This window comes from Schistocerca gregaria, chromosome 2, assembly GCF_023897955.1.
Source record: "Schistocerca gregaria isolate iqSchGreg1 chromosome 2, iqSchGreg1.2, whole genome shotgun sequence".
NCBI lineage: Eukaryota > Metazoa > Arthropoda > Insecta > Orthoptera > Acrididae > Schistocerca > Schistocerca gregaria.
The window spans coordinates 226,086,038-226,098,538 of NC_064921.1; the positions used below are offsets into that span (position 1 = coordinate 226,086,038).

The 12,501-nt window shown below is 35.9% G+C and overlaps 1 protein-coding gene across 2 annotated transcripts in view; it reads left to right on the top strand.

Moving 5' to 3' along the window:
- Positions 1–6,065, top strand: part of LOC126336743 (dehydrogenase/reductase SDR family member 11-like) — a 150,158-nt gene extending 144,093 nt beyond the window's left edge. For both annotated transcript variants that reach the window (XM_050000737.1, XM_050000738.1), the window contains exons 8-10: positions 2,798–2,928; positions 5,280–5,429; positions 5,559–6,065. In XM_050000737.1, coding sequence (XP_049856694.1) covers positions 2,798–2,928; positions 5,280–5,429; positions 5,559–5,615 — 338 coding nt within the window. In that variant the 3' untranslated portion in view covers positions 5,616–6,065. The remainder of the gene's footprint in view (positions 1–2,797; positions 2,929–5,279; positions 5,430–5,558) is intronic.
- The last annotated feature ends 6,436 nt before the right edge of the window (positions 6,066–12,501 follow it).

The following is a 12,501-nucleotide window of genomic DNA, read 5'->3' on the forward strand; positions in this document are numbered from 1 at the left end:
ATCTTTCGTGCTTTTACTATTATTGACATTCTTGAAGAGGTCTGCTTGCATACTTTATGGTGGTCCCTCCAGAGCAACTTCAGCTGGCTGTAGCATGAAAGGGGACTGATGACCTCAGAAGTTAAGTCCCATAGTGCTCAGAGCCATGTTGTTGTTGTGGTTTTCAGTCCTGAGACTGGTTTGCTGCAGCTCTCCATGCTACTCTATCCTGTGCAAGCTTCTTCATCTTCCAGTACCTACCACAACCTACATCCTTCTGAATCTGCTTAGTGTATTCATCTCTTGGTCTCCCTCTACGATTTTTACCCTCCACACTGCCCTCCAATACTAAATTGGTGATCCCTCGATGTCTCAGAACATGTCCTACCAACCGGTCCCTTCTTCTAGTTAAGTTGTGCCACAAGCTCCTCTTCTCACCAATTCTATTAATACCTTCTCATTAGATATGTGATCTACCCATCTAATATTCAGCATTTTTCTGTAGCACCACATTTTGAAAGCTTCTATTCTCTTCTTGTCTAAACTATTTATTGTCCACATTTCACTTCCATACATGGCTACACTCCAGACAAACACTTTCAGAATCAACTTCCTGACATTTAAATCTATACTCGATGTTAACAAATTTTTCTTCCCCTTTTTTTTCTCTTTCTCAGAGCCATTTGTAGCATGAAATAGTGCACTCCACAAGCAACTGTACATGTTCGCTCACTGTTCAGGCTGCACATTCACGTAGTGCCATATCTCACCCGACTCTCTACAAAAAGACGCCTCTCATCACTGTACTATTTTTATAATGCTTTCATACAGCAGTCCTTCATGCTTTGAATAGTGCAACTATGTGCCATGGCCATTCTCATGGAAATGTTATTGGACACCACTACTTCCATGTCATATAACGTAAATGATATGTACCAATGTAAGCAAAATGAACAGTTCAGCTACCTATTCCTCTAACACACCACAGATTGCATTGTGCAGACTGTGATGTGTCTCGGGTAATCTTTGGAAGACTGTTTTATCTGTGTCCATGTCAGTTGTTGCAATATTATGAAAAGGAAAGTTGACACTCACCATATAACACAGATGCTGACCCACAACAAAAAGATAATTCTTAGTAAAGCTTTCAGCCCTTAAGGCCTTCAGCACCAAAAATAGACCTCCCCCCCCCCTCACTACACACACACACACACACACACACACACACACACACACACACACACACACACACACACACGTTTGTGTGTTTGTGTTTGTGTGTTTGTGTTTGTGTGTTTGTGTGTTTGTGTTTGTGTGTTTGTGTGTTTGTGTTTGTGTGTTTGTGTGTTTGTGTTTGTGTGTTTGTGTGTTTGTGTGTGTGTGTGTTTGTGTGTGTGTGTTTGTGTGTGTGTGTTTGTGTGTGTGTTTGTGTGTGTGTTTGTGTGTGTGTTTGTGTGTGTGTGTGTTTGTGTGTGTGTTTGTGTGTGTGTTTGTGTGTGTGTGTGTTTGTGTGTGTGTTTGTGTGTGTGTTTGTGTGTGTGTTTGTGTGTTTGTGTGTGTGTTTGTGTGTTTGTGTGTGTGTTTGTGTGTGTTTGTGTGTGTTTGTGTGTGTTTGTGTGTGTTTGTGTGTGTTTGTGTGTGTTTGTGTGTGTTTGTGTGTGTTTGTGTGTGTTTGTGTGTGTTTGTGTGTGTTTGTGTGTGTTTGTGTGTGTTTGTGTGTGTTTGTGTGTGTTTGTGTGTGTTTGTGTGTGTTTGTGTGTGTTTGTGTGTGTTTGTGTGTGTTTGTGTGTGTTTGTGTGTGTTTGTGTGTGTTTGTGTGTGTTTGTGTGTGTTTGTGTGTGTTTGTGTGTGTTTGTGTGTGTTTGTGTGTGTTTGTGTGTGTTTGTGTGTGTTTGTGTGTGTTTGTGTGTGTTTGTGTGTGTTTGTGTGTGTTTGTGTGTGTTTGTGTGTGTTTGTGTGTGTTTGTGTGTGTTTGTGTGTGTTTGTGTGTGTTTGTGTGTGTTTGTGTGTGTTTGTGTGTGTTTGTGTGTGTTTGGTCACCTATTTTTGATGAAGGCCTTATGGGCCGAAAGCTTCATTTGGAAAAACCTTTTTGTTGTGCCTATCTGCAACTCAGTTTTTCCATTATATGGTGAGCAGCAACTTTTTTCATAATATTGTTACATTCCATCCTGGATTTTCCATGTCAGTTGTTGTTCAGACACAATAGTGTGGTGACTGCTTGTTTATTGGTTAGCAGTTTCATATAACACCTGTGCTATACAGTCCAGAAATGGAAGTCTGTAATATATTTAGGCACTTCAGAGATGTTCTCACTTACCTCCATGGCTAGATACGATTTTTCGACAAGGACTTGTATTTCATACCAGTCTGATATCTTTTTGACATATAAGTATTTTCATGTTTGTGCTGCTTCTTGCTTTAGTGATTTATGCTTCTATTGTTTATTCCAGCTTTTGTATTAGAAAATGGGCTAAGACTGTAATATGGATAATATAAGATTAAAATAAAAATTACTGCAGTCATATGGTGGCACCAGTATTTAAAAAAAATTACCAGAAAGAATATGGTTAAATATACAATCCTGAGACTCCCCAGTCTGCAAGAATGAGCAAAATTTGCTGTTCATTGGATTTTGTTAAAAAATTGCTAGAATTTGATACCCTGTAAAATCTACTCCAAGGCTGTGAAAATTTTATTGAAATCTGGACCCTTCATTAAATGGATTAAATTAAGTGCAAAATAATTAATACATGACTACCATGATTTTTTAATACATTACCAATTTCTGAAGTTGCTGTCTTCCCTGCTTTTTTCCGTATTTCTGGCATTTATCCCCCAAGAGCCTCAAATTTTAGCATGTATGGGGCAAGCAAACATGCAGTTCAGGTACTGACAGAGGGCTTATTAAAGGATTTAGCTAAAAGAAACTCTGGAATCAGAGTTACGGTACAGTATTCAGTTTCAAATTTTTATTTTGTACTTAAATGGTCAACCATTATAGAAATACACTGAGTATTAAATTTTGGACACTGAAAAATCACACACAGAGTAAAACATAATATTTAAATGTTAAAATTTTACCTAGCATAGTACACAAAACATGACTGTAACAAGTTCTGTGCTCATCATTTTGACAGCAGCTGTATATAAATTACAGTAGTTCAAAAGAAAAATGCCATCTGCATGTTACACACTTAATTATAAAAACCTTAGTGAATTGTTTTAAATTTACAACCTATTTGTGCAAGTTGCCAGGTATGTTAAAAGTTGTGATAAGGTGAAAATTGAGAAACTGAAGAATTTTGTGTAGAGCAACATACAGAAGCATGTGCCTCTGAGATTAAACTAAATAACAGTAACTTTATAATTGTAACTGTGTCTACATCCCAATTGGGAAATTTTCAACTATTTCTCAATTAGTTGGAGTCCTTGCTATTGTGCTCTCTGTCAGACAGAGGGAGGTAAATTATTATTTGTGGTAATGTCAGTGTAGATTTCCTGAACCCTTCTGTTAGGGTCAATGATTTTGAAGTATTACTCTATTCATACAATTTGATATTTTTTAATGATTTTCCTACTCACACAGTACAGGAAAGCAACATACTGCTAGGTAATTTATCTTGGTCTATGAAAATATTTAGTCAATTAATCTTTCATCCACTTATGAAAGGTCTTTCTGATCATGATGCACAGCTAGTTACAGTACATGACATAGTTCCAAACAGTAATGGAAAAATAGTTCTACCAAATGGTATGTTAAGTTAACGATTTAATGATTGCGTATTGTAGGAAAAGCTTGCAGCAGTTTTTTATTTATTTATTCATTTATTTTGATCCAACATCAACTGATAACAAAAAATTTAATTTTGTTCCAGTCCTCTGGATAAGTCAGAGCCTTACTTACAGGAGGTACATATTATTGCCAAGCATTATTATCTACTCAACTTTCTCTAAATTTACTTGGGAGAACAATGTTACATATAAGGACTATATATAAAACAATTTACTTCTGCAGATGTAGATTAAGATGAGATGAGATGTGTACCAGGAACCTGATGCTAATTTAAAATATGACTTATTTCATCATACATTTGTGAGTATTCCAGTAACTGGTAAAAGGAAAAGTGCATAGTAGCAAGAAAGAGTAATGACCCAGAAATAGTCAAATATTATAAAAACTACTGATCTGTGTTAAGGAATGTTATTAAAAATTTAGAAGCATGTATATTCTGTCTGAGATTAGCAACTCTGATAATAAAATTAAAACAATTTGAAATATTGTTTAAACAGGGCAACCAAGAGCACAGGAAGAATGTATGACAATCAGCTGTGAAAAGTTTATTAACAAAATGTTAGAGCTTGAAAATATTTTAAATAATTATTTTTAGATGTTGTGGAAAAAGATATATATGTAAGAGGGAATATCTATGCAATTTGAGAAAACTGAAGTTCATCTCCTTCTGAAGTTGAGAAAATAATAAACTCACTCAAATATGAAGGCTCATGTGGATCTGATTGAATCTTCAACAAAGTATTAAAAGCTTGTTTCCAAGAGATAAGTAGGATTCTCTGACACATATGTAACACCTCACTGGAACAGGGCATTTTTCCCAATAGACAGTGATTGTGAGTATTGTAATGCACAATAGCACATCAAATTAGTAAATGAAAAAATCAGTAACAATTAACTCTACTGAAATATTCTTCTGTGTGGAGAGCTGGGCCCATAAGACAGCTTCATAAAGCAATCTGTACATAGTTGTCAACCTTGTGCTTTCAGAGGCAGGCTGTGGTTTTCAACACATTCTGTCCTATTCATTAGTGAAAAGCAACTCTAACGTATTGTAACCCCATAGATTAGTCTGGGTAATCAAAGGAACATTAAGTATTCATTTGATGACCTATCCATCTGTCAGAGGCAAATTTAGCAAACAGGTGTGTGTGTGTGTGTGTGTGTGTGTGTGTGTGTGTGTGTGTGTGTGTGTGTGTGTGTGTGTGTGTGTGTGTGGATCTCAACTCCATCCAATCACACACCCCCACACTTTCTTACCCCTCCTCCTCACATAATCCTCAAATAACTTGTCAGAGATTAGCTGAGATTATATTTATTTCAATGACATTAAAGATCTTTATTAAAATGTAATGCTTGTAGAGTAATGTTTATCTGCTCAGTGTTTCAAAGTCAGTCTGTGAGTGTGGCTGAATGGGTGGTGTGGATGTTACTTTTCCTGTCATCTGTTAAGAAATTTTCATTAATAGTTTTACTGAATGTTTCTCATTCAACTCTTTCATTGCAGTCAATATGCCCTGGGTTAGTAAAAACTGAGATCATGGATAACATGAAACATGTAGACAAAGAAAAGGTCTACTCACAGCTACCACATCTGCAACCAGAACATGTTGCTAATGTTGTTGTGTTTGTTTTATCACAGCCGCCAGTTGTCCAGGTGGGTTCTCTCATGTACATACATATACATGTTTATTTATTATTTCTCACCTTTTCTTTTTTGTAATTTAAAAATGTATAGAGATATGCATAGTTCACAGTAGTCTTACTAAAACTCCTTACTTCCTAGGTGCCTTTACTTGTAATACAGCCTGTTGGACAGAGGAGTATTACTGAAGTGAAGTAAACAGCTGATCAACATCAAAAAACTGCAGATATTAGGAACCAGCTAGTGGTGACCATATGATGTAATATTTAGCATAGAAGTTCCGATGTCAGCAAAGTTAAGTGTTAAGATAATAACAAATGCAAAAAATTAGCAACATATTTTGAATAGCTGTAGCTGTAATTGGTTGTTACATTCATTTCCCTTGATGCTAACGACTCTTCCACATACTGCAGGTAAATGCAATGCTTTATGTATTTAGTCAATTGTTCATGTATTTGCAAAGTATGTGTTGCATAAGAACGTGGTTCCCATCCATCCCAAATTTTTTGGGACAGCCCCAATTTTTAATAAAATATCTGTGTGTCCTCAAAGCCCCCTCAGGGACAATGAAATGTCAAATATCATCTTATTTGATGTTTTATTTCTATACTAATCACCTGTGCTAATAAAATGCTTAGTTTTCTTGAAGTTTTGGAATATTATCATCACAGTTCAGTCACATGAAAAAGCTGAACTCTACAGTCATCAAATTCGACATTGAAAGGCAGTGGTTGGCTACTTGATGCTGTTTACAAATGTGCTCTAAAAGTAAAAACGAAAATGATGAATATTACACACTGAATTACATATTTTTGCATGTGTAAACCAGTGATGTAGCGTATATTACCACTGAAAGCACAGCACGTAGAAAGTAATGAAAGATTATTACTTTGGACTATTGGAAGTGCTGTTGATACACACTAAAAGATGACACTGATGAACCTAAGTGTTGCATGAAATGAATACAATTGTCCTTGCGGAAGTTTCACCACAGCACTAATTTATAGGAGACTTAAAATAACAATCAGCCTTCAAGGAACAATTCAATACATGCTGTGCAAATGAGACATGGTGACAGTGATTAGCTGAGACTCATACATGCATGAATCAACAGTGCAATTAAAAATGGTTAGTGGAGAAGTTTCTATCAATCTAAGTAATAGTTATTTGAAACAAACACAATACGTAAAGTGGATTGCACCCTGAAAGTTTAAATATGGTAATTATGTTGTGAAGGTAACTTAACAAATGAAAATGTTTTATGTGAAATTTTACAAAACATTTGGCTGCTAAATAAGTCCACAAGTGATTTGAAAATTTACACTTTAATCTACACTTATTAAAAAAAAGTATTGTGGGGTAACAGTGGATTTTTAGTGGTCTAAATTGGTGCGTTATAACTAAAATGACGAATATACATTTAATTTCTTCCTTTCAATTTCGATTTTATATAGACACACAGAGTGAGTCATGTTAGATATAGCACCCCTTGTATTTCATAAACAGTTACAGATATAAAAACACTGCTTTCAGCAAATGTTAGAACGCCGAGGGACATGAGTGTTTTCGTTTGGTTAATGTTTTTTGCACTGTTATCAATTGAGATATTAAAGTAAGTACATTTTTTTTATGGAACCATACATTTTTATAACAGCATTTGATAGGTCTTGAAGACAATTAAATTTACACAGCATTTGTTGATGTTGGTGTTGAAACCTGCCAGAAAAAAAACAACTACCAGGAAATGTCCTAAAATTTGAGAGCATGGCATTAGTGGTGCAAACACCACCAAGTGGTGCTCTCATGCTATGCTATGTCAGAATGTCAAAATATTTGCCTGCTTACATGTCTGGACTGGAGGCCACTCATTTCTGCTTCGACATTCATTGTGTGCTGACATGTACACCAATTAAGAAAAGTTTCGTATGCTACTTTTATGTGGTGAATGTTAAAGGAATGCCATACAAACAGTACAGTTCACTACAGTACAGTACAGTAATGCACTATCTATTTGGATCTCCAATGTCCAGCTTGCCAGGCAATGGCACACATTATTAAGGCGCTAGTGTGGACAGGCTGCTTGAACGTCAGAAGAGGACAAGAAAGAAGACTGCAACTGCCAGAGAACACAAAGCTGTTCTAGCTATGGCACTGATGAATTCACACGGTGGTATGAGAACTGACCAACGAATGTGGAATCAGACAGACTAGTGTCATTTGCATGATGCATTGATAGAATTTCCATCCCTATCAGCTGCCACTACATCAGGCACTCAACAATCGTGATTTTGAATGTTGTACAGAATTTTGTTGGTTTGCAGCTGAGAGATGAGCCTGCATTTTTGAAACATGTGTTCTTCACCAATGAAGCAATGTTTAGTAACACCAATAATGTAAATTTGTGTAACATGCACTACTGGGCAGCCAAAAATCCACATTTGCCTCATCAGCTGCATCATAAATGGCCTTGGAGCATAAAGGTATGGTGTGACACAATTGAAAACTACATTGTGGGACCTTATTTCATCTGAGGAGTTCTAAATGGACATTTGTACACACATTTTTGATAAACATTCTGCTGGTTCTTCTAGAAGATATACCTCTGGGTTTTCGACAGTGTATGTAGTTACAACATGATGGCTTTCCAGCTTACTTGCTGTATATTGCAACACAAATACTGAATGAGAAATTTCCTGGATGTTGAATAGGACAAAATTCTGTTGTTAAAATACCTGTGAGGCCCCATAATTTGACTGCTCTTGATTTCTCTCATGGGGTAGCACTCACAGACACAATCTATGGTGAAGCCATAATTACTCCATAAGATATGTCATTGAATCACTATTGCATGCTCTACCATATTATCCACTGTCATTACATCTGTTCATCATTGTTTTGAACGGTGATTGCAAATGTGCCTTTCAGTCCATGGCCAACAGTTTGAACACATGCGTAAAGGATAAAATGATTTTTTTGGAAGATAAAATTTATTGTTACCAAATAGTTTTTAGTAAATTGTTCATTTCACTTACATATTTACAAAACTGCAGTGTCAAATAAGTCGACAGCATATATTGCAAATAGCTGGTAACACTGTCATTATGTGCTTACATTCAGCATGAAACAATGTTTTGTTAAACGGTTATTTATTTTGATGCATACAGGTGCTCACCAAATTATTTTTAATAAAATATTTATTCCAATGAATGTATCTCATATGATATAATATAGAGCAATGTAGGTACAAACAATTATTTGACTGCATGTATTTTACCTTTAAGAAGCATACAGCAACATACAGGAAAAGATAGTCAGATGTTCCTTCTAACAGTTAGATATTTAATACAATAGTTGCTTTTTGTAGCATATAAGACATCTTTATTTTTGAAGAATGAACAGTTGATTTCTCTGTTTGAGATCACATAAATGCAGGAGGATACTCAAATATGAAACAGTTTTCCTAAGCCCTTTGTGATATGCTGGAGTCTAACATATCTCATATATCCGCATATAATATTCATGGTGCATCTACGTCATAAGTAGGTTCAAGGGGAAATAAAGCTTTTGTTCTCATAATGTAGACCTACTTTACAGTATACAAGTATGCAGCTTGGTCAAAGACACCTACTTGGCAGTGTTCACACTGCAAATGTCATTTCTAGGCATCATGCTTTCACATTCTATAACATTTATCAAATTTTTTCACAGCAGGTTTCAACATTAACAAACACTGTATCACTGTAATTGTCTTCTCAAGAGATACTGAATGCAGTTATAAAAGTATATGGTTCTATTAAGGAAACCATAGTTACTTCAATGTCTCCGTTGATACCAGTGCTGAAAACATTAATCAAACAAAAACGTATGTGCCCCTTGATGTTCTAACATTTGCCGAAAACTGCATTTCAACATGTGTAACCATTCACAAAAGGTGTGTGTGTGTGTGTGTGTGTGTGTGTGTGTGTGTGTGTGTGTGTGTGTGTGTGTGTGTCAGGGGGACGGGAGGGGGAAAGAGGGGTAGCATAGATGCAGGCAAAAACGTTTTTTCCCTAGCCCCTGGAATATAGGCTGCCTTGCATAACAGGAACATTTTGTGGGAACAGTATCGACCTACCAAACTGACCTGCTTTGTAGGGCAGCCTACATCTCAGGTGTCAGAAGTGGTTTTCGGCTTCTTGACTTGATGGGTGCCCCGCATGATGGGCCCCTGAGGCAATGGTGTCGGCTTGCTGTACTGAACAGTATTGCAGGCACTATATGCTCCAATGAGCATGGCTGAGGACAGGTTGAAATGGATAGAGGGGGATGTACACACAGGGGAGGAGGAAGGAGAGATGGATGAGGTAGGTGGAAGATGAAGATGAGTGGTGAACAGTCGGAAAAGGAAGAGGGGTTGGAGACTTAGGGGGAGGAGCATATGGTCACAGGTGGGGTATGAAAGAAATGGACAAAGATATGGGGAGCAAGAGACGAAGGGAGAGAGGACGGGGAGGAGGAGATATAGGTGGGTGGATGGGGTGGATGCTGAGAGAAAGGAGGTGTGGTCAGTGTGTGCCGAGTGCATACACGGGTGAATCCAAAGGAAAAAGCTCATTCATCTAATATATTATATATTTCAGAATGTAACAGTCACTGTTACTGCTAACGTTGAGCTGATGAACAATTTTGAGGCTTGCAAACTATACGGAACAAAGGAAAAGTAAGTAAATATTAAATAAATCTGAAACTCCCTTGATGCTTGTTGTTTAGGCCTCCCCCTTCTGAGACCTCTAACATTTCTTAAGTGGATGCCTTCCATTCAATTTTTCTTCAGTAGACACTAAAATAGGAAAAAAAATTTCTTCAAAGCCTATAAGCAGTGTATAATATCTGTAATGTTTATAAACAAAAGAACTAGTAATGATAATGAGTTGGTTAATATTACACATTGCTCAGTTGTACTCCACCTGCAATGAAGCTTTCATCTGCACATGGATATGCTTTTCAGGAAAGTTGAAGTGTTAATATATCAAATGAATGAAAATGTCATAGCGCATCATGGTGTAAAGTTAAACATCATAATGTCATTATTGCCTGAATCATAGCTTATTTTTGCAGCATAAAATTCCATTTGAGTGTAATGCAAAACCATTCTTAGCACATTCCTTAGCACTTAGTGACAGGGCAATAACCCAACTATGGCAACAGTCAGCGACTGAAGCATTTTTGTGCTCACCAAAGTAGCCAATTGTTGCGCAAGACTTACTTCCACTCTTCATTAACTTTCAGAATTTTATCACATGCTGTCTGCATTCAGAAACGCCTAAAACTGAAAGAAATATATATATACTGAAAATGTATATTTAAAATTACCTGTGATCAGAGCTTTAATTCTGTTCTCTACAATAGCTCTTTCCAAAACCATGTTTCTTCAGAATGTGGTAATTTCTCATTGGATATTTCCTTCACTCCTGTGTTTTTCAGTTATGACTCAAACATAGCTTCCTGACTTTAATTCCCATAGAATGACTTTTGGTAATTTCTTCACCTGTGTTGCAGTGATTCTTAGGTTATCCACAGCTCCTAACCATACCCTCCCCTCCTTTCACTTTTTCTCATACTTTCTATTTATTTATGAAGGTGTGGTCATCATGGATTTTGCCTGACCTACTGCTTGAAGAATATGGGAATGTTAGAAGCATATAATTAATCCTGATTTTTAAAATTTTGTCTGTTGTTACTTATCATTGTTATCATATATGTTAGGACAGGAAAATTTCTTTCACACACTACGACATTGCAGCCACTAATGACACAATACTAAAACAGTATTTTTTTTGACTTTGCATATCTCTCATGTTCTTTTGTAAGAATGAAATAATCTCAGGGCAGCAAGAACTGAATTTGTTTTATGCTTTGAACCATGTGACAATCATTGGTTTTAATGATACATCATTGAATGTATTACATTTGTTTGGTACCTTAGTTAGAGATTCCTAACAATATTAAATGAGAGAAAACAAGCTTAGCTACAGTATGTGATCAACCTAATTTATTGTTTGAAAATAACATTTCAAAATATTTTATTTAGAATCAAACATGATTATCAAATGCTGCAAATAGACCACACAGACTCTGAGATTATGATCAAATGAGAAGAGTGAAGGTAAGTCAACAAGTGATGAAACTTAAGCAGAATAGAAAACACCATTAAATATTTTCCATGTCAGGTGGCATCAGAGAAAGGCAATGTCAGCCAAGCATATTTCTTAGTGAGAATATTTTTATGTAGTGTTATGATGTACTGGTGTTTGTATGACCAATTCATTTGTGTTTTTAGCCACAATGATTTCACTGGGTTTATTTCTGTAAATAATTAGTATGGATATTTGCTAGTAGACATAATGTATCATAAATAATTGGTGAGTTTACTTTCCCAACATAATAAGAATACTGAAGAAGAATGAAAGAAATAAAAGTGAGCATAAAGTGTGAAAACAAGCTACTAAAAGAGAATGCCAAAACAGGAAAAATAGTTCTGTAAAAAGACACGATAATTGAAAAAGTTTTGTTTTATGAAGCACAAAGTGTGCTTATGTCTTTTTGGAATCATCTTGTAAGTTAAAAATTCAGACACTTACCTTTATTGTAATGCGTGGTCCATCTATCTCTACTGGTGTTCTTTTCTTTTTCTTCTGCATCCTATTCTCCTTTAATTACTGAAAATAGGTTCATGTTAATAGCAATAAATGGTATCTGAGAACTTGAGTAACACTTCTATTCTTTCTGTTAGCTGATATCCTTAAAACATTTTATCTTTTGCTTCTGCTCTTCAAAGTTAAAAGTGACTGAAACCTCTGTGTGACACACTGCATTCATACCTGAAGTGGTGATGTCTTAATCCTCTCATGTGTCCACATCATACCATATGTTAGTTTCTTCATAAAATGTTGTTTCTTTTACTATTACTGCTCACAAGCCACTTTGTGCTTGAATTTGTAAGGTATAATGCCTTCTCTCCTACATAAAGATAGTTTATGGAACTCTATAATTAAATGATAATATGCATCTGATACTTTGATTTTAATTGGCAGGTCTATACAAA